Here is a 27,608-nt window from a genome sequence, read left to right as displayed (position 1 = left end):
AAGCAATGAAGATAAGAATTATATGAATAATTAAAAACCGAAACTACTAGAGTGCACTACTAAGCAGGAAGGGTAAGAAGTAAGATACAAAAGTACACTCCTAATCAGAGCATATAATGTAATGCCCCGCCCCAAAATTAATTCTTTAATTCCAGAAATAATATTATTAACATTGATAGGCCCAAACTAAACTCCACTTTATTTAGCAAATTTTAAATCACAAATCTTTATTTAAATAACTCATTCACATACAACACCATCAATATTAATTAAATATCAAAACGTATAGTTACCTTACCAAATTTATGTACTAAAATTTATTTATTATACTTTATAAAAATTTCTTCATTTCCAATATGATTCATAAACATTATTATTTTATCAACCACACAATTATAATCTCAAGATATTTCCATTTTCTTTCAATTGACCAAAGTTCTCAAAATAAGAATAATTCTCAATTAAAGTGAAATTCTCAATTATTTAAGGTTGCATCTAACACTGTTAGACTGCCTACATACCCTGTAACGGGATCAAGTCTTTCGTAGTTCACATTTCAAAAATTCAACCAATCCCGAATATATTCAATTAATCCAACATATACAACAATCGTATTAATATCCAAACCTCAGCAGTTAGTTCTCAGAAATATAAATAAAAAAATGAATTTTGGCATAAAACATAATACCGGCTCCCTAGCCGTGCGCCGCCGTACGCACCACCTTGGGTGGCGGTCGGCCGCTCCAGCTCGCCGGAAAATTTAACTATTTCTAAAAATTCCCAAAAATTACAGAAATAAAGATCTCAAAGAGTAGAGCAAACTTTATACCTGAGGCCAAGTCCAATTTGGCCGAGAAAAGCTCTAATTTAACTAAAACCCGCCGGAACCCTAGAAATAGGTGGCCTTGAATTCTCAATTCTGGTGCTCCGCCGCCCCTACCATTGTTTGGGATTTTTTCTAGGCCTCAAGGGGAGTCTAGCAATGGTGGTAATTGGAGGGGAACCTTTCACAATTGTTTAAAATCGAGCAAGGTTGCCGCGGCACTCGTGAGACGTTTTCCCCAATTCTAAGACCAATTTAACTCCAATTTGTGGTGGAATATGTAAAAGAGATGATGAGAGATAACTTTCAGGTGGTGGGGGACCTTAATTTCGTTGGAAATTGGCCAGGAGACGATAAATCTCGCTGGTTATGTCTCACGGGTCAAAAGACCCGTTTTCCCCCTTCTCTCCCCCTTCCCTCTCCTTTCCCTCATTTCTTCCTTTTCTAATTGGGTTGTGCCCATTTCCTCCACTCACCACCCGCCATGGCTACACACCCCTGCTCCAAAAGATTTGGAGCTCTCCAGAAATTGGTCGAATGACCATTTCATCCCTGACTTTGTTTGTTTATAACTTTTTCGTTATAACTCTGTTTCACGAACGGTTTACGCCTACGCGCTTGTAAGATCGAGCTTTAATAAAAATATAAATTGTGACCTCAAATGGTCTATGAATTTTAAATAATAAATTCCCAAACTTCAAACTTTGTAACCTGTTTACTTCAAAACTAATCTCAAACAAATTAATATAATTTCTCGAAAAATAACAAAAAATCTCAATAATACCAATACGTAGACTATCATAATTTCTAGAAAAAACTTTACAATTTTCCCAATTTTATTTTCGTACACATAAATCGATTTATTTTCGATTTTCTTCACATATTCATAATTATGAATATATAATTCATATATTTAAATTTTCAAGGCATTACATATAAAGTCTAGGTGCAGTCCAGTATGACAAGTACTAATTATACAGTACCATAAGATGTCCTACAATTATTTAGATATGTCAGAACCGCCGAAGTTCTCGCACCTAGCAATTGGAAACTTACCTAAAACCTGGAATGGCGTAAAACAGTAAACGTGAGTGGGCAAAAACAAATGTTTTACAAAACCATTTCATTTATCAACATATCTAACCCCTCGCTGTAAAACATGTATAATTTTTCCCATAATCAAGATATATGCATATATATATATATATATATATTTATATCAATCAAATCATACTTCACATAATCATATTCATATGTATGCCATGCCAAGATATAACAGAGTAAGCAATTTAGGTAAGAATAATTTCATATAAATATAACATGTTAGCCGGAACCCCAGTGGTAGTCTGTATGGCTGAATTCATAGCTCAAAATCAATCTAGCGGGAGTCACTACAATGACCTATACGGCAACATACTACACAAGAGTCGGAACCAAAAGAAAAGGTATGTACGACAATAATGGGTGTGATATAATTATGCTCAATACCACTCTCACATAATAGCTGGGCGATAAATCGCTAGTCACCTACGAGTCAGAACCACCTAAGATGGTCTATGCGACAAGACTGTGCACCTAAATTGGATCTAATATGAGCATATGGTGCAGGAGGTGACATTATATACAGGCCTGTGCCATATCTCTAGCTAAATCACAATCACCCTAGGTACAATTTTATGAGCTCAACATTATTCAATCACATATCACATCATTGACAATTCACATAACCAAACATAACTCACCTGAGCTTACCTGAGCGTCCACAGCACCCCATTTATTTATATAAAGCATTATATACCAATTCATATACGAATTATACTTATATGCATGGCATTTACGGCATACTTTCATTTAAACATATATTTCTGGGAAAATATCAAGTATATAAATATGTACTAAAAACCAAAAGCCCACTCACTGCTATGTCGAAGGGTCGTAGCCCCCAAGTCACGTTTGAACACGCTCGTCCTTGGGATAAGTCTCACCTATATGCGAATTAACTATAAAAACGTTATTTAAAGCACATAGGCAAAACTAGTTAATAACTTCTCATAGAATGCTTAATTTTGGTATTTGAATATACCACAATGACCTACACAACCTCAAGATCATTCCCAAATTTTTAGAATATATTTTTTGACCTCTCACGTGCCGCCAGAGTGCACGGCAATACGCACGGCCATGCGCAGGGAATCCTGACAGATTCTCTAACTGCCGTTATGAATATTCCATGGAATATTCCGTTATAAAAACCAACAGTAATTGTTAAAGATGACTGACGGCGTTAGCATATTCCGTCAACTTAACGGAATATGCTATTTTCTTCTCCGGCGAGTCGCCAGTCGCCGGTTTCTGGGTAAAACTTTAAATCGCTTATTCTCTTTCGTTTCTTCACCATTTTCCACAAAATTGGTACCAAAATGAAGCTAATAACATGTAGATTCACGCTATATAAGTTTCAAGGCTTAAAATCTACTAGGTTTTCCCCGAGAAAGCTCGATAGTTCGACTTAGGTAGATATACGTCGATCTCGGCCCTCCGACGTCCAATTCCTTCCAACGAAGTACTCCAAGACTCGTGAGGACCTCCTTAAGCTTCCTATAAGATTCAAATTCCCTAAAACATAAGATTTCATGTATGCATGAACAGTGAAAAAATCAGAGCTAGGGTTTCCACGTGAAATCGAATGTTTTCTTACCTAAAAATGGTACCTTTGAACTCGTATGGTCCTCACGAACACAATGGTGATCTTAAAACCTTCGATCTACAAGGTTTGAGAGGGTTTCTAGGTTGGTTCGTATGAAGAAGGGAGAGAGAGAGTGAGAATCTGAGAGAGAGAAAGAGAGAAAGAGAGCACGGGAAGGAGAGGGAGAAAAGGTGGGTGTGTGTGTGGTCCAAAAACCACCAATCAAAACTAAGAAAAGTCTTAGTTCTAATTGGGTCACCAATCTAACACAATTTAACCCAATAATAATTTACACACATAAATTAATGTCCGAGGACAATTCCGTCATTTTACATCATCGACAATAGAAGTTCAGGAAGGGCTGTGACATTTAGCTTCCTCAATAATTTATTAGTTCTAAGTTGTTGAATTTAAATAAGTTATTGCAATTAAGGAGTTGAGCAAAAAAAAAGGGCTAAAAGGGTGGCTACATTTGGCCAACTTGATGCCTATATGGCCAAATAATGGCCTGATAAGCTCCATATGATTATAGCCCAGCCATCGGTTAGAGATGATTTTTAGGCAATTTAGGCCTTTTTTTTAAAAACTTTTGGACCATTAACTCTCTCCATTGGAGATGGCCTAAATCTCATAGATAACAACATTATGGAATGTTAAGCTGTATAGTATAAGCATTGTTGCGCTATTTCTCCAAGTCACCGACCTTTGCAATTATTTATGGAGTAGGATTTTTCCTCTCTAAATTCCTCTTTCCTTTTCTCCCTTTATATTTGTACGATCACGATCAAATTATATCAACATCTTGTGTTGACTTCTTTATAGAGAGAAAACGAGAAAAGTGAGATATATGTGGAGGGGAGGAGAGAGAATCCTACTCCATTATTTATTGGGGAGTAACTTCTGCACACATTTTCTCTTTCTCCACACTCCTCTTAATTGTGTCCTTTAACTCTCATGTGATTTGTTTAGAGTATCTTCAAAGGAGATACACAGGTTTGACAAAAAAAAAAGACACAAGAAACTTCCAAATAGACACAAAAGTTAAAAATGGCAATAAACTCTCTCCAACCGAGCCTTCAGTTTTTTACGTGGCGCTGAGCCAATTGAAGGCAAAGCCTTTCGCTGTCAAATTTACTTAATGATTTTTTAATAGATATGGTGCAATATATAACAAATAGGGTAAATTACACAAAACTACCTCAACTATGGGTCGAACCATAATCTCATACCTTATGTTTTGTAAATTACAACGTCATACTTCATTAGTTGCAATGTTAGCCCTTCGTTAGTTTTTCTGTCAATTTCTCTGATAAATGCTGACGTGGCTTGAGGCGGGGCCCACTCTTTAGCCCAACTAGATTAATAATTAATTAAATATCAAAAATTAAATAATTTAAATATTAATTAAAAATTATGGGACCCACCTCTACAAACGACGACATCCATCTCCAAGCACCCCAACCTCACCGCCTACCTCCACCTCAACCTCTTCCACCACTCCTTTGACTCCTCTTTCCTCCGTTGCTCTCCTCCCCTTCCATCCACTCCACATTTCTCTTCTGGAAGAAGCACAGCTCCAAGAACTCTCCCCACCAAAGATAGTGGGTTTATGTGATTTTATTAGTAGCCAAACAGAATTCAAGGAAAAATTGGGAAGTGGATTTTAATTAGAAGCAAATTGAGGGAACATCTCGGACTAAATCGGCGACGTCAGCAAATTGAACCAATCCATGGCGGTGGTGGTGACGACTTGGCGGACAACGTCGGCGTCCTGGTAAAAGCCAAGGATAGAGGCCTTGCCTAATGAAATCCCGCAGTACAAGACATTGAACCTGGATTCACCGTACTTGATCGTGACCTTGTTGGGGTAAGCGACTGTAACAACTCTTCCCTAATTTTACAAAAAAAATTTTAATTTAAAATAGTGAAATGATGAAAATGCCCTAGAGGTGAAATTGTTGACTTTCGTTGGCTGTCATTTTGTGATGCGTATGAGCTATTATTTTATTTTATTCTTGAAGTACTCGACGGTACGAACGTATAGACGCAAGCGGAATCGAATTTGGAGTTACAACAAAAGATTTTACGAAATTACGAAGGTAATGGGTAATCTAGTAAATTCACTATTTTGGATAAATTGTCCTTCATTATTTTATTAATTTCTGTTGAGATTTTTGTGAGCCAATGGGTTCTACGCCCATTCCTTCCGTGTCTCCATTTCTCCGAATCACCAATCATTTTCTGCCACCTCACCCTACTCATTTCTCTTTCAAACTCTCCCTCATCTCTTTTCCCTGTTGGCTCTCTCTCTCTCTCTCTCTCTCTCTTCCTCTGTGAGCCTTCTTCCCATCTCGGACGCACGTCTAGATTGAGCCCAACAACCAACACCTCGCCACTCTTCATCTGGTGAACCACCCAGATCACCATTACTTCCCTTAACGTGCTCAGGACACTAGGTTGATGGTTCGAACTACATAGTAGCCACTGCCACTATTCATGATTTTTCCTTCGATTTTTAGTTGTTTCCGACGAAGGTGAGTCTTAGAACTCCCTCAATCTTTCTCATCTCGCTATCTAAGTCTAATTTTTAGGTTAGATGTGTGTGTTGGTGATGTTTTGGTGCATAAAATACCTCGGAGACCTTTTCTTAGTTTTCCGTGAGAATCCAACGGCTTTTAAGCTATTTTCCGGCCAACTTCGACCACGGCAAGACCAAATACTGGTATAATTCCATTCCTCTCCTCTCAGGCATCAATTTGGTAGGTAGAATGTGAAAAATGGTTGAGTTCGAAGCTAATCGAAGCTGTTGAAATTTTCTAGCCAAACCAGCCCAGATTCGGCCTTCTTCTTGCAGAGTCCGACGAGTGCAACCCGCAAGCCTAAACGGGTTAACCCGACGTGATACAAAAAAAACGAAGAAAAAGTCCAAGGCGAACCTGGTTCCAAACCAACCCAAACCCGAATCTGACCCGAACCTATTTAGGAATCTCCAATTAACTTTAACAAAATATTCCTTTTGAGGATGAAATATTCCGTTAAAGTTAACTATTGATCATTAGTTGACTTTTGTTGATTGAAATTTTCTTGGAAACCCTCATAGGCTAATTTCGATGCCCCAAGTTTGTTTTTGACATTCATTTAATGAAATTCCAAAGTTTTAATGTAGTTGACCACTAGGGCGGTTCGATTGACTTTTTGGGGTTAACTGTTGACTTTTTATGAAAAAATTGCTCGGGACCCTTCTTAGTGTAAATAGACGCCTTAATTCCAAATCCGCACTCCATTTTCCCAAATTTAATCATTTTAGTTGAGTTTTACTAATGGGTCCCAATATTATGCTTATGTGCAATTACTATTAGAGACTCCAGCTTTCTTAGTTCGAACGGCTGTAACCTTGCAAGTATTTGTGAGTGGGTCTTTTTTTTCTATAATATATATATATATATATATATATATATTTGTTTAGTTTCCACATACATATTTAATAATGAAGTTTCTACGTGATTGCCATAATTAAATTAACGCTTATAAAAAAATGTCGTAATGTTGAGAATTATGAAATTATTCTGAATCCTGCAGGATGCATAGGTATGCGTGTGATGAATAGTGTTATGTTGACTAGAATGATCGATTTACCATTACATGATCATAGTTATGTTATTCACTTATTGTGTGATGCACTGGTGTTAGTACTCGTTCGGGCCAGGGTCAGTTTTCATGTGTATGTTCACATCGTATTGTATGCTCACTTTGGATCCATTGTAGGTGTCAGTCCTGTCCTAGATTGCTATAGGTAGTTAGGACTCATATGTGATGCGCATAGTGCCAGTCTTCACATGATTGTAGTACTAGAGCGTAAATTATTATTACACCTTGTTCACGTCATAATACATTTACATGAGCTCATGTGTCAGCCAAGGTTCTAAAAAACGCTAGGCAGTAGTCGGGCGGCGGTCTAGCGCCTAGCGCCTAGGCAGCTGGGCGGGATCTAGGTGGGCACCTAGGCAGGCTAGGCGGATTTAGGTAAATTTCTTGTATATCTTGTAAATAAGTGTATATTGACACTTACAAAAATTATAATTGAATGAAATTCATGGATAAGAATTTTTAGGTACATAATACAAATATGGTATGATCTTTAAAAAAAAAAAAATAAAACATTACAAAAAAAAAAAAGAATGAAAAGTAATGGAAAAGAGTTGCAATAAAAAATAAAAAAAAAGAATGAAAAGTAATAAAAAATAAAAAATAATAAGAAAACGTAATGAAAACATTGAAAAGTATAAGAAATAGTGGGGACCATTTCAAAGAAAACGTTGCAACATAAAAGATGGTGGGACCATCTTAATTGAATTGTGCAAAAAAGGAACAGTCTTCTTCTTCTTGGCAAAGCCGTCTTTACAAAAAAAATTGCAGATTCCAGCGTCTTCATATAAGCCCGATTAGTCTTCACCCAGCTTCGCCTAGCCCCGCCTAGCCCTGTCCAGCTCCGCTTAACCCCGCCCAGACTTTCATATCTCCGCCTAGTCCCGCCTAATCCCGTTCAACGCCCACCTAATCTACTTTCCGATTTTGTAGCCAATTAGGAGTTAAGCGCGGTGGTTGGCTGCCTTCCAGCGCCTAGGCGCCTCCTAGGCCGATTTTTAGAATATTGGTGTCAACATACGTCGATGAACACCTGTTAGTATATGTTAGTTTATTCGAGATATTGTGATTGCCAAATGTTATGTGTTTATTTACGAAATATTATTAAGTATTGCATTCTCGATGATATTACTGTTATAGTAAATATTTTCATATTATACGTAGTATGCTATGTTTGGAAACTATACATGTTTTATTACGAGAGGTTACTACGTTTTCAAAAAGGTTTTACAAAGCTTCATTTTCTAGGCTCACTCATCTTTATTTTTCACCCCTCCAGGTCTTAGTAGCAGAGCTTTCATGTCGACGATAATTCTTGAAAAATGTTGATATATGAGAGTTACCTTCGATGGTATAATTCTTCTCCTACTACTACTGTACTTTACTTATGCTCTGACATCACGTGTGAATTGGGGTTCAATTATGCACACTTGCGCACTCTTACATTTAGGCACTTTTAGGTTTTAATTTATATTCATTTTCCACCTCACTACACTTTATGGCTTCTTCACCTTATAGGTGTTGGCCAGCACAGCTCGATTCGAAGTCGATGTGAACATTCTAAGTCAGGTGTGTCAGCGGCTGAGAAGAGAATGTGAATGCTGAGGGAGGCAGAGGTAGGGTTTTGGTTGGGGTCGGTGGTTGGGGTGGGATTGGGTTGCCGACTTGCTGGAGATTGAATGGCGGCTTATTCGGCTTGACGCAAGGATGATGACGAGGAAGACGGTGAGGACAAGGAGTGCTAGGAAGGAGAAGAGTAAGAAGAGGTAGCAGCATCAACCCTTGAAGGAAGTGGAGGAGGAAGAGGAGTATGATGACGTTGTTGGGTAGTAATGGTGGTGGTTGCTGCTGTTGTGGGGGTTTGAGGAAAAGGGTGGCGGCGGGATGCAGGTGTATTGGGGAAGAAGGGTGGATTGGCCATCATCCTTTCAAAGATTCCTACTCTTTTTTTAATAAAAATATTTAAAAGATTTCATTTTTAAATTTAAATTTTAATTATTTAATACTTATATAATTTTTTAATCCAATTGGTTTAGGGAGTAGGCTCTGCTTCAAGCCACGTCAGCATTTAATAGAGCAATTAACAGAAAAATTGATAGAGGTCTGACATTGCAACAAATTTATAAGATGAGATATGATATTGTAATTTTTAAAACATAAGGTATGAGATTATAGTTTAGCCCATAATTGAGGTAGTTTTGTGTAATTTACCCAAATAAATGTTGTTGGGTGTTTTAAGTATTTGATTGGTTGTTTCAACAATTAGACCCCACAAAGAGATAAACAAAAATAAATGATAGATTGACATTATTATTTAACATATCAGATGGAGCAAAAAATTGTACAAAATGTCAAACTACCACATAAGCCATCAAATATCATTTTGATGTTTAATATTTGACATCTTTGAAGATGCTCTTAATCTAAGTATGAGGTCAAAAAAGTTGTGCAAATTCATTTTCGCTTTATTTTGTTGGAAAATATATGAATTCCAAATTATGCTCCGAAAGTTCCAAGATAACTCTAATGTCAAAATTTCTGAAACATTTGAATCGAGAAATTCAAATGAAATCCTAACTTTTTCATAATCAAAATTAAAAACCTTGGTTCCGATCCGAAATCATCCCTCTACTTGTCTCCATAAGATACATATTTTACAACCAAAATCTGGTATCATATTGTTAAATCTAACACTTACTTCATTTGTGTGCATTTAAGTTTACATACAAATGACAAGAGGCAACAATCAAGAATTTCCGACTTTATTTTGTCTTCTCACCAAATACAACATCAAGTTTCTTTGCTCAGATCTGTTAAAGAATAAATCTTCCGCGACGCATACAATTTCACCAAAATTGCCGTGTACTGGTTGAACGAGAGTATGTATATATATGTTATAAGTACTACTATTGATACATTCAAGTAGTATACCTAACGACATTACGGGAACTGCAGAGAAGGCGGGATTCATTCCTTTTGCCTTTTACTCATGCTTTTACGCTTGTTAACGTCCAGATATTTCTTCCTTAACCGTATTGTCTTTGGTGTAACCTGCACATATAAAAGCATCGCGGGATTATTATCGCCTGAGCTACAACTTTTACATAAAACAAGCAACTCTTCCTTCTTTAGTTAATGGCGTAAATACAAGAAGTGATAAAACGAGATTATTCTGTTCGTTCATTTCTAATTCTTTTATCTGGAATTTATAAGTAAATAAGAATTTTCTCCACTAATTCAGCAACACCACTATCACAGATTCACAGGATACTCAAGCATCAATTTTATATAAACGAGCAACTGTTTTCCTTTTTGATAGATTTATGACGTAGTTTGAGAAGTTAGAAAATGTGATTATTCTGTTCGTTCGGTTTTTATTTTCCTGGAATAAGTTAGTAAATACAAATTTTCCCAACTAATTCAGCAACTAACGTCTCTATTTACTTTGAAATACTGGAATACAGGTAGGAATCATGAACTACATTTTGTTAAGGATGAACCTCAGTTAATAATTTCTGTGGCAATATACGGAAACTGTTCACTACTAGGTATTAATCGCAAATGGAAGGATAAAGTTAAAATCAGACTTACCTCAATCAGCTCATCAGAGGCTACATACCCTATTGCTTCTTCAAGAGTCATCTGCATCCCAATGCTTTCAGATGTTAGCAATCGCTTAACAGATAAAAAAGATCTAGCAGTAACATTTACAGCAATGATCTTCCTATTATTTTCTGATTTCTCCAAAAAATAGGAAGATCGTTGTCCATAATCCATATCTTTATAATATGGCTACAAAATAATCCCAATTAAAGTACAGTGACTATATGATGCATGCTACGAAACAAGAATAAAGAGGAAGAAATTGGTTGACACGTACAAGGCGGGGAGGAGATAGTTTCACATTCTCATCCTTGCTAGCAGCACGTATGTTTGTAAGTTCCTTATTTCTAACTGGGTTGACCTGCACAGTCAAGGTCAGTCAGCTAAATATCACACACTTTTCGATAACCTAAACATAACACAACATCAAACATGAAAAGCATAAAATGTACTTACATCTAGATCTGTGTCCCTCGAGTGCTCGCCAACAATCATGCCATCATATGTCTGTATTAATGAACAAAACGGAAACAAGTTTACTATCAAGCAAAACCAGGTTTAGCAAGTTCCTTTACTATAAGATATTCGAGATTCTAAAATTTCTTTAACTCAAACTGCTTATCAAGTCTTCTAACATATACATTTCTATAAAACACAGCTTTCATCCTTCTACTAGTCACATATTTTTCACCTGTTATTGTGGTTTGAAATCAATTTTTATCCTGGGCCATTCTATATCAGTTAATTTGCCCCAAAAACTACAGAAAGACCAATGTTTTAGTCCATAATTTTTCACTCTCTTTATAATCTATAAATGAAGAACAGCACCACACTCAATTTCTTCTTCGTTATGCTGTCGGAACACGACCACGCTCATTTCTTGGTTAAAACCAAGGATCTAAAGTATTCCAACCATAAAAGATGTTTTTCGGCAGAGAGGCAATGGTTAAAAGCAACAAACTGATATCTTATAAATAAGCATCCTTGAGTCAATATGAATTAGTTTTATCAAATTTTAGGAAAGGAAAAAGACAAGCAGCGACATGAACTGATCATATGTGTACTAACCTCCATCCCAGGAGTGACAAAAAGAGTTCCGCGAGGTTCTAAACTCACTAGGGCATACGCTGTGATTGTACCATAGCCCATTGACACCTATAGAATTAAATACAAAGACATTAATTGTCATCCAACACATACAACTTTGATATAAAAAACCAGGTGTAACATATAGAAGATTTAATAAGATATGTTAGAAGCAGAGTTACATCGCCTTTTGTTTTCAATGAGGGAAATAGTGCTTACAAAATTTTATTTTTATTTTTTCATAAGCCATAACCATCAGCCAACTTTAGATCAAAATATAAAAATAAAAGAAGTTTTTCAGAGACATCTCTAGAGTTAAGATGTTAAATAGATACCTCTCCTTAAGAAAATAGCAGTTTGATCAAAAAAGGCAATTTAACAATATGAAAATGGAGTACATTATAAATCTAACGGCAAGTACACACATACCAACACTCCTTTCCTGACATCTCCAAGAGGACCTCGATACTTCTCATATTCTGCATAAAACAGATAACATGCATGAGAATATTAAAATCAAACGAAACTTCAATCAAGCAACAACAAAGCTAAACAATGTAAAAACGTTTATACCCGATACCAGAAATAAAAAAAAGTGTACTTCTAACAAGAGGTTGTAATAATTCTTATTGATTTTCATTCAGAACAAGCTAGTGGTCCACTCTCCACACTAACGCATCATGGTACTATATTCTTCAACTATGAAGGTTATAATACTTTTTGTAACAGAAAAAAAAAAAAAAACAAAAACAAATTATAGTACCTTTTAGCGCTTGCAATCAAAATAAGAACCACAACATTCATTCCAAAGTAACAAAGCAAGTTTAACAGGATAAACATTCTGGTTAAAGTATCATACTCTGTATCCAAACTTATACCATGAATCAAGATTAAGACGAGTTATATTGCATATTATAACAAAACAATTTTAAAGATCTAGAGATAAATGAAAAACTGAAAGTTGATTCACTTTGTTTTAAAACTGCTTTTAAAAGGTAATATTACAATATTTGCGCTTTAGACAACTTGTGTCCATCCAGACTTTTCTGTTAAACATTTCAAGAACATTCCTTATAGTGTGACTTGTCTTGCTTGGAGAGGAGTTTTGTAGCAAGGGCTCTCTGAGTTAGTGTTCTCTCTGTTAGTTTAGTTTTTATTTTTTTGGGGTTTTGTGTTTCTTTTGTTGTTTTAGGTGTTTCAAGGACTACGTGGCCATGCTTCTTGTAATTCCCTTTGTTCTCTTGATAAAACTTGTTTATACACACACACACACACACATATAGGGAAATTTGCACAAACTGGACTATTAGGGGTGTGCACATCAACCACCCAACTAAAAATCTTGCCACCACCCAGATTCAACTTCTAGAGTGACAATTTCTGCTAGAAATTTCATCAAAACTCATCGTGTATTGGGCATGTGAGCACTTTTTCTTCTCACCACTCTAAGACCCCTAGACAAGTTGGGATGAGAACTTTGTTGACTACAGCCTGTGTTTGAGGAAGGGGTAGATATGCCCCAAATCTAGGTCTTTAAGTGGATTAAATACCCTTGAAAAAGGACTCACCTATTTTGCAGATACGTTTTGACTAATGTTTTAAGGAAACTAATGTATGTGGTACATTTACACTAAAGCAAGAGTCTGGGTGGTAAACTGGCAAGATTTTAGTTAGGGTGGTATTTGTGCACCCTAATATATGCATATAGGCACAAATATCTGGACACACACAATAAAAACCTTGCAACTAGAAAATGTCAAATGGAGGATTTCCAGTCTTAGGGTCACGTCACGTCCGGGCCCAATTTAGGTGATGAACAATCAGGATAAGGTTTAACTCCCTAGCAATAACCCAATTACATGATAGATTCACAGGACCAAAAAGGCAAAGGAATGGAGAGGTAGGAATAGCAAGATGGGGGAAAATCATACTTAAGAAAGCACGATGCATAAATCCAGTTCCACGTGTGTCGCTGCTAAATACGCTTCTGTAACCAACCAGGCCCCTGAAGAATACAACAGAAAGGATCAATTCTATTCTTCAAAAGTAATGTCGTATTGATTGCCAAAAACCTGTCATCAATATGGGGCCCAGTTTAAAATGGAAAACGGTAAATGATAATCAAATTAATTGATCACACGCTTTGAAATGGTTAAAGATTATGTAATTCAACATTGGTTGTGCAATGGTAAGTAGTCACCATGAAACCAAGTGAGTAAGATGATAAGATGATATTTTTTTTTTCCTGATAACAATATCAATATGCTACAGTATATAATGATTGCTTATACGGCAGAATAACAAAAATGAGGAAGAAAAGAAGAATTGACATTGAGAGGGCAACAGAACCTTGATGGACATGTCAAAGACAATCTAGTCCGGTCGGTGCTTCCTGGAACAGGACCCATATCGATAACCTCAGCACGCCTATTAGATAAGGCTTGCATTACTAACCCCACATGCTCTTCATTTACCTGAAAATAAAAGCCAGTGCATATGAGTCTCATTTGTTGAAAGAAAAGAGTAGCAAAATTTTACATCTGAAAGTCTTACCTCAATAGTAACTTCTTCAATTGGCTCAAGTTTTTGACCATTCTCTGTTTTGTACCTGATTCAGTGAAAGCAAAATTGCGCCAGTTGTTTAGATGAGTTATTCAACAATAAAAAAGATAAACAAATAATCATACAATAAATAGCCGTGTGTGCATCTACATATACTAATATGTGAGCACATGCCACATACACATACACAGCCACCATAGCCGTAAATATACCAAAATAAACAGAACATAGGGGCTGTACCTGAATAATCGCTGATTCCCTTTTTCAAAGATATCATGTAAAGTAGAATTAGGGTATTATACATTTATTGAGAAGCATATGATACAACATTATGCCTATCGATATCTCACAAGGAAAGTACTTCAGATTTTGGTGCAAATATTTTGTTGGTTTACCAATCTAATTGAGCATCTTAATATATCTCCGTCGTATGGATACTTTTTCCTTAAAGAAAAAATTATTGGATTGGGGAATTCCATGTATACAGAAAAAATGCATTGCAATAAAGCAACAAAGGGGTGCCTCACATGACTTTGGGTGGTGAGACAGACAGTTCGAAGCCTTCCCGCCTCATATTCTCAATTAAAATACCTGTTTTCACAATATGAAATCTACATTAGCAATATGTTTAAACTCAATTTGCAATGAAATGTAGAGAAGAAAGCGGGACAGAACCTTGTTAACATAAGCTAAACTCTGTCTATTTTTTATTAATAATTGACATAGTGTCTCTTGGAATTAAACAATGAAAAGGGAAAATAACTGCAAATTTAAGAGGAACAAACCCAGTTGAAGTTCTCCCCTCCCCTGAACTTCAAATGATTCTGATAAGCCTGGGAGAACATTAATGGCAAGATTTGTTTCCGATTCAGCTGATAGTCGATCGCCAATTTTTCCTCCAGTGAGCTACAGATATAACACCATCAGTGTATCAGATTATGCAGAGTGGTCCATAAGTCCACCCATTCTAAAGCTTTTTTTCTTACATTTAAGTAGAAAGGAAATACATAGGGAGGTAAGGCCATGTTAAAACTTCAAATAAGACACCGCATGAACAGTAACCCCAAAAACATTTGTCGAGAACATGCCTACAGGTTGGTGGACAAAAATAGAATTTTGAACATTACCTGAGAGGACAGAGTACCCCTAGCAGGAGTTATTAACTTATTATTATGCAAGTTTAATGAATTCATTACTTAGAACTTAGAAGTTGCTGGACATCAGCCATATTCCTACCATGTTCATGTCCTATATATTTTCCATTGGACATGTAAATCAAACCCTACTTTAACATCAAATTTAGGAAAAAAACATAGATGATAAGAATGAATTACGACACAAACTGTCCAATCTCTAATCTTCCAATACACTTGGTCTGTATATTTTCCCTGTAAGTTTATCCGACCAAGTACAGATTTTCTATTCATAAATCAATGATTTAAAACCAAAAGTGATTGCAAACAGGAAAAAATCATGACTTACATGGGTACCATCACGACCAGCTAAGGGAGAGTCATTGACACCAAAAGTCATGGAAATAGTTGGGGGATCCAACTCAACGGTGGGCAATGCAGTCATAATCTATCAGAAGCAACCATACGTCAGTTTTGCATGGAATGTACCACCATGACATGTTATAAAAAGATACAAAGTTTCGTCAAAAGAAAAAGATTAAAAATTGAAAACCCTGGAGTGATGCTAAAAATACCACTGCAAAAAAAGAATTACAGACCGTAATGTTTTCCATCTTCTTGAGACAAAAGTAGCTAAAGTAATCGAAGCAATTAATTTGAAAGACAAAACACAATTGATGTAGGCTACCAACAACAAAGGGAGCTCAGAAAACTTAGAGACCCCAGTACCAAGCCTTCTCAAGGTAGGACTAGGAACAGAAGTACAATGGATACAGGAAAATATACAACGAAGCTATTATTCATATTTGCTAAAATAAAATAGGAGAAAATAAAATGAAAAGTAATTGCGAACGAACAAAAACTAAAGTCTAAAACCAAGATTGCATCAATATACCTCAACGCTTGTAACTGTATGGCCAATAGATGGGCTTGCTAACCCAGCCATTGACACTATGTCACCAGCTCCAGCACAATCAATTACGACCATATGTGTTCCCTTCTTTTTCATCAGCTTCACAACCTGCAGGAAAAAAAAAGTTATCTAGTACATTACTAACAAAAACTTAGTATTGTAAGATTTTAATATTTCATTTGAAGCTGAGCTTTGAATACTGTAAAAAGCCGCAGCACTTTGAGTACAAATATCAAACTTATTGTTCTCTGAGAGACGGTGATGCTTCAGAGGTTGTTTTTCATATCAGATTCTTAGTCAGAGAAAATAAAGCTAGAAGCCTCAATAATCTAATTAACCAATTTCAAACTGATGGCTTTTGAGGGCAATAGTAGTTGAAGGGGCCATTCTAAGAATTATTAAGGAAGCCATTTCAGATATGTCATGGTGAACGCTACAAGAGCGTTAACCCAACATGGGTAAAATCTCACGGTCATAAAGAATCAAACATTGTCCACTGCAAAAGAAATTCATATTTAAGTTTTAACAACCATGAGGCAAATATAGAACCACAAACCTTCCCTTCTTCAATTTTCTCAACTCCAGAATCTTTGTGACGAAGCCCATGAACTCTGTCACCAATGCGAATGCTGCCAGAAGAAACTCGTCCGGTCAATATTCGTCCAAGGTAGAAGTCTCGTTCCATCATAGAAACCTTACATAAACATCAATATATGTTATTTTAATTTTTCCAGTACTATGAAATATAAAAATGAACGAGAGGAAAGTACAAAAGTTAGTCATTTATCCATTAAGTTATAACAGAAACAATAATAATATTGCTTGGCCAGTTTGTTTTACCAGGTCAAAGAAGATGACACAGGTTTTACAGCCACAGAATTATAGATTTCTACAGATGAAAGTATGCCAAAACAGTTCACAAATGTTACCGCATTTGACACAAGAAACAAAAAGATGCAGTGCATAGTGAACAAAAATATAGGAAAGTAAGAAAACAGCCTTCATTTAGAACCTTTTTAATTCTCTACAGCTAACAAGAACAACAGCCTCATATGTGCACATGGAAATTTCAAGTGAAAGAACTTCATAAATAATATTGATTCAACCTGCATATTTCCAGCTTAAAGGGGAAGAGGAGAGCACACAGGGGATAAGTATACAAACCAGCATTTGGAAAGGTGCCTCAAGATTGGCTGTTGGTGGAGGAACATGACTTATAATGGCATCAAGCAGTCGTGACATATTTCTTGCATCAGCAGGAGGATCTTTGGTGAAAGTGGTGGAAGCCCATCCTTCTTTAGCAGAAGCATACAGCACAGGAAAATCTAGCTGCTCCTCTAATTCAAAAATAGGAATATGTTTAATTAGTTTTTCATCCGACCAATACAAAGTTATGAAAGTGAAAACTAAATTTAGAACATAACACAAAACCAAATGGCAATGGGTGGAGAGGCTCAGCATTTTGTATATTGTGATGCAAGGCTTCACATATCAGATGTGAGATTTTTGTGTTCTCAACATGCCTCCTTATTTGTGGTAGGATTGAGACAAACATGTAGATAAATTATATTGGGTAGCAAAGAACATGTGTGGTCAAATTGTGTTGAACATATGAATGCATTGCCCACTTTCATATGATGTTAAAATTTGAGCATCCAACTCAAGATCAATTGGCTAGGTGCTGAGGCCCAGGATATTATGTATTGTAGTGCAAGCCTTGAAATGCCCAAAGTGATATTTTAAAATCTCAACATTCCCACTAACATATGGCCTGACATATGGATGAATTTCTTGTTTCCAACCCTGTCAAAGTTCGAGTATCCAACCAAAACCAATTGGCAATGAGTGGAGAGACCAATATATTAGCTTGAAATTCATGATATGGGATTTTCTAGTCTAAAAAAATAAACCACAGCAAACGTGGGTGTCACCATGTTGATTCTTGTATATCCATACCAGTAGCACCAAGATTTGCAAAAAGATCAAACACCAAACTCTCAACTTCATTACACATCTCCTCAGAAACTGCATAAGCACAAGAATTAATAACGTAAGCACTAATCCAAGTAACAGAAAATACAGCACAATAAATTGTGATGTACGAGATGGAAATTGTTTTCTTTTTTGGAAATGAAATGAAAACTATGTGCTAGAAATTATGGCAAGAGGAATATGAAACAATAAAAGGGAACAAGGATGCCAAATAAAACGAGACAAGCCAGACACACAGACACTAGAGAGAACATTATGCACAAACAGAATGCCTTCAAGGAAGCAACCAACAATCTTCATCACACAACTCTTCTTTTCTTAGAGAGTTTTACATGTGTTTGCTTGTGCCTTGCGTTCATATATCGTAAATGAAACACCAATTCTATGAGTGGGATTTCGGTTGGACGAACCCTGCCAACTCAAACACGACCCAATTTTTGGATAACTCCACTACTTGGAAAAAGATAGTTACTAAGTTTAACAAATAGAGAAGTTAATAAGCTAAACAAATAGAGATGTCAATCTTTAACCCAAATCAAGAGTTCAAAGGATTATGACGTCTTCAACTGTCCAATCCAAGCAACGATGGAACCCAAATACCCTATAAACAAAGAACTCCAAAACCATCCAGACTGCTAATGTCCTCCGTTAATCAACAATCCCATTCTATAATTATTCGTGCAATATAGGTTCAACTTTTCAACTTAAAGATGCACCAAGCGCGAATAAGTACCTGCAGGACGATCTACTTTGTTTAGAAGAAGAATGGGGCGCAGCCCATATTTTAAGGCTTTAGCAAGTACGAACTTGGTCTGTGCAAGCGGACCTTCCCCAGCATCAACAACTAAAATTGCACCCTCAACCATACCAACAACCCGCTCAACCTGCGTAGCGATCCACAAAAAAAGTAGCACAAGAGCAATGAAAATGAGCAATCAACATGTATAAACATATATAATTTGCATCCATTGAGGGACAACACAAAAACATTGGTCATTGGTTTCAAAAAGGAGCTTACTTCACCACCGAAATCGGCATGTCCAGGCGTATCAACCATGTTCAACTCATTCTCCTTCCATGGAATTGACGTGACCTGCAAATCATTTTTTGAGGTAATTGATGTAACCGCAATCAAAGACAACCAAAGTAAACAAAAGCATTTCGATTTCTTTAAGATTTCAGATTCCTATTTGCATAGCAACATAGGATTACACTCGAATACAAAGTCAGTCACTGACCTTGGAGGCGATGGTAATTCCGCGCTCGCGCTCGAGGCTGATGGAGTCCATGGCTCGTTCGTGGGGGATGTCGGCACCGCACTGGCGGAGCAGGCGGTCCATGAGCGTCGTCTTGCCGTGGTCCACATGGGCTATTACCGCCACGTTGCGGAGGCGGCTCGGATCGAGGACGGTGTTCGGGGAAGTACTAGCATTGGAGGCCGCAGTGGCTGCCGAGAAGGCGCGTGCGAGTGGAGATGCACGTGTGGTTAATGGGTAGGGTTTGAGAGTGGGGGACGCAGAGGAGGAAGAGAAAGAGTTGCGCGTGGAGGACCAGAGAGAGCGAAGCAACGGCCCCGCCATTTCTAACACGGAGAGAGAAATGGCAGACTAGTTCCCGTACAATTGCCTGGGTTTAAGGTTTAACGTTGTTTCTGATCGATAGGGTTTAAGACTTGCACCCGGACCAGATCCTCTCCTGAGCTAAGATAAGGATCTTCCTCATCAAGGTACATGAGCCGTTGGATGAAAATCCAACGGCTACAAACAGGAATCTTTTAAAATTATAATAATTGTAGCCGTTGGATTTTCATCCAACGGTCCACACCCTTTGATGAAGAGGATCTCATCCTTAGCTCATGAGAGGATCCTGGTCCATTTGCACCACATCAAGTTTTCAAATTGTATTAATTTACACATTTTTTTTTCTTCTTTTAACGTCATCTTCCATTCAATTGAAAATAACATTTACATGAAGATGTCAAATTAAAATGTTAAATTCATTTATATAGTCGATGTGGCTAAATATATTTTGTTAATGATAACGTAGGGGAAATTGTTTATTTAAACTGTATTTTGTAAATTATAGGATTTGGTTGTTAATGATTAAATTATTAATATTATCGTTTTTTTCTATTAGATTATTATTTTTTCTATTAGTCTATCTAGCATTACTCTTTGACAATTTAATCCCACTTAACATGATCTTTAAAAAAAAAATTAGTTGAAAAAAATTATGTTATCTACACATCTATTTTTACCTCCCACTTGTTGATTTCTGTCATCACCACGTCTTAGAAAAGTATAACCCTAGCTAATCAGTAAGAATAATACTTAGTACTCTATATACTCGCACTTTTATTGAACAAACGATATTATGTACGTTAAGGGATGAAAGAGTTAATTAAGCCTCAAAATAAGCTAGCAATAATATGATTCATATTCGCTTTTAGTAAAAATCGAATTTAAAAATACCGCATATATTTTTACAATTAATAAAAAATTTAATAAATCATGTGTTAAAATATAATTAGATAAAATCAAAAGTAAGAAACCAATCCAATCAGTAATCCATCTCTCTCTTTCCACGACTAGAGAAAACTCTGAACCCACCCGTAAGTAAGGAGAGTGAGGATTCGACTCAGAGAAGAGTGGGAATTCAATCTCGTTTGAGCAATAATCAACAGAAAGAGTAGACAGCCTCGCTGCTTATTTAAATGAGGTAAACTCTCCGATTCTAGTGTCGTTATTTGTCATTGCATGCCCACTTCCTGTTCGACAATATTCCTCTGAGACAAATTCCTTGCATTCTTTTTTGTTAATCTCTGTCCAACCATTATCCTTATCTCCGTAGCATCTTTACAAGTTGGTTTGTTTAATACCAACTGCAGATTCACGACGTGACATCAATCCCATGTTATTTGTTTCCCACCTACCTTGTGTTAATATTTGTTTAGATTTCATTTGTAATCCGGATGTTGTCACTTCCATTTGTATACTCATCTCTAATACGTAATACGTAAACCGAAAAAGAATTTCAAGTTAACCATTCAGCTACTGTATGTTAATGTTGTTGCCTTGATAAAATTCTTCAGGTTTGGTTTTGTAATTGTCGAGGTGGTGCCCATGTCATGCAAATATTGATGCAACACAGTCTACAAGTACAACATGGCTTTGAGAGCAGCAAATGCAAAGCTTTGCACATCTCTTTTTCCTGTACCTTGTTGTCTCCTGCAGCATCGTTCCTGTCACTTGATCACTTCATCTCAAATGTTCCAAGAAACCATAAGAAATACGGTTGAAGCCAAAGCATACGAGAAGATACCTGATCTCCTCATTTCCTCTGCCCAAGCATGCCAAAACCTCAATCCTTTCTCATTCCTTTCAACCTATCCCAACAACCTTAGAACACAAGTGGTTGATCAAATTTTGCAGTCTTTCATCCCTCTAAGGCCTCGTTCTAGAGCGCAGATTACTTATTCCTGCCTCCTTTCATTTACACTCCAAAGCTCCAATCCCTTCCCTCTTGCTCTTGCTATTCTCCAACGAACTCTTCGCTCTGGCTGCGTCCCTGTCCCCCAAACCCTTCTTCTCCTCTCTTCTGCTTGGATGAACTGCCGGAAAGAATCTCTGTCTGTGTCTGAGATCTTATTGGATATGCAGTCAATTGGATATCATCCTGACTGTGGAGTGTGCAATTACCTGATATCTTCTTTGTGTTCTGTTGATCAGTTGAATGAGGCGGTTAAACTCTTAAAGGGTATGAGTAGGGTAGGATGTATTCCTGATTTGGAGAGTTTTGACACAGTAATTGGTGCAATGTGCACTGTCAGAAGAACAGCCGAGGTAGTAGATGTGATTAAGCAAATGGTGGAGAAAGTTGGGTTGACTCCAAGGCAGGGGACAGTTATGAAAGTGGCAGCAGCATTGCGAGCAAACAAAGAGATATGGAGAGCAGTTGAGATGATTGAGTTCTTAGAGGGGGAGGGTTACCCTGTCAGCTGCGAGAGCTATGAATTGGTGGTTAACGGGTGCTTGGATGTGGGTGAGTATATTTTGGCGGGGAAGGTTGTGATTAGGATGACGGAGAGAGGTTTTATACCTTATATCAGGACCAGACTGAAGGTTGTTGAGAGGTTGGCTGGCGCTGGTGAATGGGAGCTAGCTTGTTCTGTGAGGCAACGATTTAGAGAATTGAAGTCGTAGCTCCCTGTATTTCTTTGAGGCCATGGATTCCAGTTCTTTACATTGATGGGAGCTGGTACTCAGTCCATTTGAAGTATGGGTTCGATGTTCCTTTTCTCTGCCACTAAGATTCTTAAAAGTCTGTTGTCATTTAATGGTAAATTCATGGTTCTTAATTCTTAATGCTAGGGCCAAGAAGAGTTCGAGATGAAAAATAACTTCTTGATAGAGCTGAACAAGTTTGTGCTTGTAAACTTATTTGGACCCATATGTAACAAAATTTTTATTTAGCACTATAAATATCAACATTTTGAAAGAAACCTAAACAGATAGTTATGAGATGAAGTATTTATTGTTTTAACAAAGTGAAGGTAGGATTTGAAGAATAGGAAAATTTTCAGCGTAATTTCAATAGTAGTCCTCTTGTCTCTAGGCTTGGTAATTTTTCAGCTTATTTTTTCTTAGAGTAGCTTTAGGCATGATGAATGGGTTTAGGATCGAACGAGGATCCTCTTTGTGATGTTATCTCTCTTTCCCAGAAACGAAATTCCTCTTCTCCTTTTGGAATATGATTGATAACTTATAGTTTGGTTTCCCTGTTTCTTTCTTAACCACTTTCTTTTCAAACTCTAAACCGCTGTGAACTAAACTAAACATTTATTTGCGTCTGTATAGAAAACTCAGCATTTCTCAGAATAACAATTGGAACATGAATTAATGATGAAATGCTAATAAGATATGCCCATGTTATTTGATAAACTACATAATCTCAGTTAATACCCATTATTATTTTCCTTGTTTTCTTTGTACTAATTGGAATTCCATGGTTGCATATTTTACCTTGTTACTATATAGAAGAAGGTTAATTTATCATACTGCTCAAGCCTGAACAGGGTAGCTAGCCTGCATGGCAATGCCGCAAGTACCTTCCTTATCAGCCGAGTTGCGTGTTATTCTTACATAACCAGATTCACCCCAGTCAAGACCCCAGGAATTCTTCACAATCCAGTACTTTTTACCACTATCTTCTCCATACCCTACTGCGGTGACTCCATGGTTGAGATTCTTTCCACAATAACCAGTGAAGATACCTGAAGAATAGAGTTGAAAACCATAACTGCCAGCATCGATTGCAACAGAGACAGGTTGGCGAGCAACTGCGGCTTGTAGGCTTTTCTCGTTATTGACAGGTATTCTTTCATAGCCACTTATGTTCACAGCACGTCTTTTCAATTTATCCTCGTCACAGGTACCCTGTAATCCTTTGTAGGGATAATCTTCTTCGGTGGAGAGTCCGTTATCTTTTATGAAACTAAACGCTTTCTCCATGAATCCACCATTACAGCCTTGGTTCCCAGAGTTGACATCGCAGTCCACAAGTTCTTGCTCTGATAGTGACACCAAGTTTCCAGTTTTGATTTTGTTAATTCCTTCAACAGCTGCTACGGCTGAGAAAGCCCAACAACTTCCTGCATTGTAAGTGTAGAACTATCAGACGTTAATATGCTATCAGCAGGCTGAACATCAAGGACATGTGAGTATTATCTACAACCCAACTTTTTATCATTGTTTGTATATCTTAAAGCAAAAACTGTATTAAGCTTTGGCGTCTTGGTATTTACTTGGAACATGAGAGAATATACATTTGTTGTAGAATAATTCCAGAAAGTACGAAACTAAACTTAGAAAAGTAATTCCTGAACCATCTTCTAGCAGAAAAACTGAAATTTCAGGAGCATAAAAAGGGGGAGAAATAAAACGTAATTTATACCACATTTGCCTTGCTCCTTGATTGGAGTTACCGCGCCACGCTTTCTCCAATCCACTGTAGTCGGCAAATCTTCTTCCTTGTCATAGCTGAACCTCATCTTTAGATCTCTCCTAGTTTGGAAACCCATGTAGTTTGTTGTGAATTCAATGTTTGTGATATCTGCAAACTTGTTGTCGCTGAGTTTGTATGAAAGATTTTGAGAATTTATGAAATCAACAAACTCAAGGTTGGATTTGTATATCCCAAAACGGTATGCCTTTTCCTCTTCACTCTTATATTTTCGGCCATATTTGTCCTGCCACCTTTGATATCTCTGCCTCATGGCTTTGGGGTCACCCTCTAGAGGCTTGTACTCTTGGGCACATGCTGTAGATGATATGCACAAAATGCACACCATGAAAAATGTTAAGCTAGCACGCTCTAACATCATAAAATGTTTGCTTGTCGATAGTCTTGAGATTAACAATAGTATTGATTTCTAGTTTGTGTTTTCTAAGTGTTTGAGTTCAAGTCTTGTTTATAGTACTACGATTCGAGGTGGTTTTGAAACGGATAGTATTGTTTTGCTCATGCTTTTTGTGCTTGTGAACTTTGTTAAGGCTTCTTTATTGTGTACTTATGATGAATGAAGTGTTTAGGCTACATATAGAGGTGTTGTATTCACTACGCTAACCCACAGATAGAGTGCTGCTATGTTGTGCTATTTCGACTGGTGGATATCATTTCGCAGGTTATATATGACGATAAATGATTTTTGCACTCTCATTTTCTTTTCTTGCAGTTTCTTTTTGTTAGTCTTTGGATGGAAAATAAAAATCAAGAAACAAAAACACAAGAGCGGAAATCGGTTGTAGACTGAACTCGTTTGCTATCTGACTAGCCTACATATTAAACAGCACGTCGGATAACAAGTATGGCCTTAAGTTGCTGTCCAAAATTTAGGAGTGCAATTTGGGTTGGGTCAACCTGAATATGCCCATGCCCATTTCAAATCCGATCGGACAGGTTATAATGAAGAAAAAAAGCCCGCCCAAACACAATCAAACCTCAACATGATCATTTATTGGGTGGGTCGGGTTGTTGTCTTGCTCGGCCATGTCAACCCCAACCCAACCCGACTTTTTGAGTCTGAATTCACTCAAGCACATAATATACCCTCCCACTTCATATTATATAAGTTTTGGAATGACTATACTTGAACTTTATTGTCGGTTTTCATATGGTAATAACAAATGAAGTTTTACTTTTATATTTCTTTTGGTTGAAGCTTTAGTATACGTTCTGAAATTTAATTTCAACTTTGCATGGTTTGAAACATTAGAAATAGTCTTCAAGTTGTTTGTTTTAACTTTTGTGAGGATGATGATGTGTAAATAAAATTTTAATTAATATTGACGTTATTTGGTTCAAAATTTGAAAAATCATTCAAAGTACAGTGGTATAAATAAGTGTGAACTCGATAAAGTTGAGCGAACCTGAACCTAATCCAAACAAATCCGAACTAATTAAAATCCGAACCCGAGTAAATCTGCATGAACCCGAACCTATCCCAACCCAAACTCAAATTGTGAAGGTTGGGTTAGGATTGGGTTGGCCATTCAACTCACCCAACCGGCATGAGTTGCACCCATACCAAAATCTGATTAAGTTGTGGTTCATGCAAATGATCATGCTAAAGCTCCCAACACGTAATGAATTAAGTTGAGCTAAACTCCCAAACAATGGCTTTGTTAATCAAACCCTAAATCTCAATCATAAACCACCCCACTAATCGTGATTAGTGCCTCCTTGAGACTTCCTCGATAAAGGCAAATTAATGCATATTCTAAACACCCCACTAATTATGATTAGCACTGCCCCCCAACCACTTTCAGATTATCCTGATTTATTAAAAGCTACAAAAATTCTAGTCGAGGTACTGATGGAAAGTACCACGAAACTTATACCCCCCTACATGTGGGTATGGTTCGGGGACAAAGCAAAAGAAGCTTAGAACGTCCGAACAATTCACATGGGGAGTGTAACGTGATTCCCTTTCCTACTGCCTCATGTGCCCCAAATTGCCCTAATCCCACTAATAAACTATCTTATTATTGCCAATTCAACCAGTTTATACTCCTAATACGGGTCCACCCCTTGGTTTCGGTCTGCGTGGTGATTTTTTATTTTAACAAACAATAGTAAATGCACTAAAACCATCTCCAATTTATGGGATAAAACTTAAAATGTAAGCTTTAAATCCTCCAAACCATCTCCAACCATTGGGCTAAAATAAGCCTTAAGGAGAAAATATATCTCTAGGCTAGATTCCCTTCAAGATTTAAGTCTGACTTAAATTATTCTAGACTCATCAAACTGTTATATTTCAAACATTTTTGTTTTGTTTTTTGTTTTACTTATAATCTAACAGTTGTGATCAATGAGATCAAATCTAATGGTTAAAAAAAGATTTGACGGTTCACAATTAAATCTAACGTCTAAAATAATTTAAGAAAATTAGTTAAATCAAATTTCACTTAAAACTTTATAAATACCTATGTATTTATATGATTTTTAATTACTTATTGGAATTTATATATTTTATATTAAAATGTTCATAAAAATAAATAGGATAGTCTGCAAACAATTTATTTTCAAAAAAGTTACCAAAAAAAAAGGCTAAAATCATTTTTTAATAATCTCGGGCTAAAATTTTAAGCCATAACTGTTGGAGGAGAAAAACAGTTTTTGGGTTATGGTTTAAAAAATTTTGGCTTAAATTTTTAAGCTTTATCCCCTAGGATTGGATATGGTCTAAGGGAGTGAAGGAGTGCGTTAAGCCTCACAATGAGCTAACAATAATGTGATTAACATTCGCCTTTGGCGAGAATCGAATCTAAGACCTCGCACTTACAAGTGAAGAGAAACACAACTAGACCGTAGTACTAAGTAGTCGTCAGTGTAGTGATTTATGTTTAAGTTTTTTAATCATAAATTGTCTCTGAAATTGACCCATACTATTAAGATGGTCTCTGAAATTGAAAATCGATCAAAGTAGTCATTGAAAATAGGTGTCGCAAATCAATGTGATGGTTGTTTTGTCACAATTCTGTCAAAAGTTTTGTTATGTGCTGGTGTGACACATAAATGAGTCCCACAAGTCTAATTAAAATAAAAATAAATTAGAATAATAATTAATTAAAAAAATTGTCAACGTAGAAACCTAGTCCCGGA

At 36.7% G+C, this 27,608-nt stretch overlaps 3 protein-coding genes and 1 pseudogene across 5 annotated transcripts; 1 reads left to right on the top strand and 3 right to left on the bottom strand.

Annotated features, from left to right (window-relative positions):
• Window positions 1-5,205: 5,205 nt before the first annotated feature.
• Window positions 5,206-9,082, bottom strand: LOC126633939 (uncharacterized; annotated as a pseudogene).
• Window positions 9,083-9,714: 632 nt separating this feature from the next.
• LOC126583426 (uncharacterized) lies at window positions 9,715-20,112 on the bottom strand. Its single transcript, XM_050247772.1, has 19 exons — window positions 19,682-20,112; window positions 19,462-19,536; window positions 19,177-19,327; window positions 18,408-18,476; window positions 17,616-17,788; window positions 17,008-17,145; window positions 16,434-16,559; window positions 15,888-15,986; window positions 15,191-15,311; window positions 14,933-14,996; window positions 14,397-14,451; window positions 14,193-14,317; window positions 13,775-13,848; window positions 12,273-12,322; window positions 11,826-11,912; window positions 11,214-11,264; window positions 11,035-11,118; window positions 10,746-10,796; window positions 9,715-10,205 (listed from the first exon to the last, which is right to left on the bottom strand). Exons 1-19 carry the CDS (start codon window positions 20,021-20,023, stop codon window positions 10,122-10,124), a joined length of 2,019 nt encoding a protein of 672 aa, XP_050103729.1. The 5' UTR covers window positions 20,024-20,112; the 3' UTR covers window positions 9,715-10,121.
• Window positions 20,113-20,972: 860 nt separating this feature from the next.
• On the top strand, window positions 20,973-25,646 carry LOC126583994 (pentatricopeptide repeat-containing protein At1g06270). Of its 3 annotated transcripts, none has more exons than XR_007609923.1 (3): window positions 20,973-21,161; window positions 21,535-22,718; window positions 23,518-25,646. XR_007609923.1 is itself a non-coding variant. In XM_050248561.1 (2 exons), exon 2 carries the CDS (start codon window positions 21,608-21,610, stop codon window positions 22,643-22,645), a length of 1,038 nt encoding a protein of 345 aa, XP_050104518.1. In that variant the 5' UTR covers window positions 20,973-21,161; window positions 21,535-21,607; the 3' UTR covers window positions 22,646-22,944. The 3 variants fall into 3 exon arrangements, 1 of the variants encoding a protein (XP_050104518.1); XR_007609922.1 differs by having other exon boundaries at window positions 23,480-25,646; XM_050248561.1 differs by lacking the exon at window positions 23,518-25,646 and having other exon boundaries at window positions 21,535-22,944.
• Window positions 23,504-24,822, bottom strand: LOC126633938 (ervatamin-B). The gene is made up of 2 exons (XM_050304458.1): window positions 24,396-24,822; window positions 23,504-24,093 (listed from the first exon to the last, which is right to left on the bottom strand). The coding sequence occupies exons 1-2, from the start codon at window positions 24,820-24,822 to the stop codon at window positions 23,504-23,506; spliced, it is 1,017 nt and encodes a 338-aa protein (XP_050160415.1).
• Window positions 25,647-27,608: the final 1,962 nt, after the last annotated feature.

The sequence above is a fragment of the Malus sylvestris genome, chromosome 9 (genome assembly GCF_916048215.2).
Source record: "Malus sylvestris chromosome 9, drMalSylv7.2, whole genome shotgun sequence".
Classification (NCBI taxonomy): Eukaryota; Viridiplantae; Streptophyta; class Magnoliopsida; order Rosales; family Rosaceae; genus Malus; species Malus sylvestris.
The sequence above is the reverse complement of the archived record's forward strand: the minus strand, read 5'-3'. Positions and strand labels throughout refer to the sequence as shown.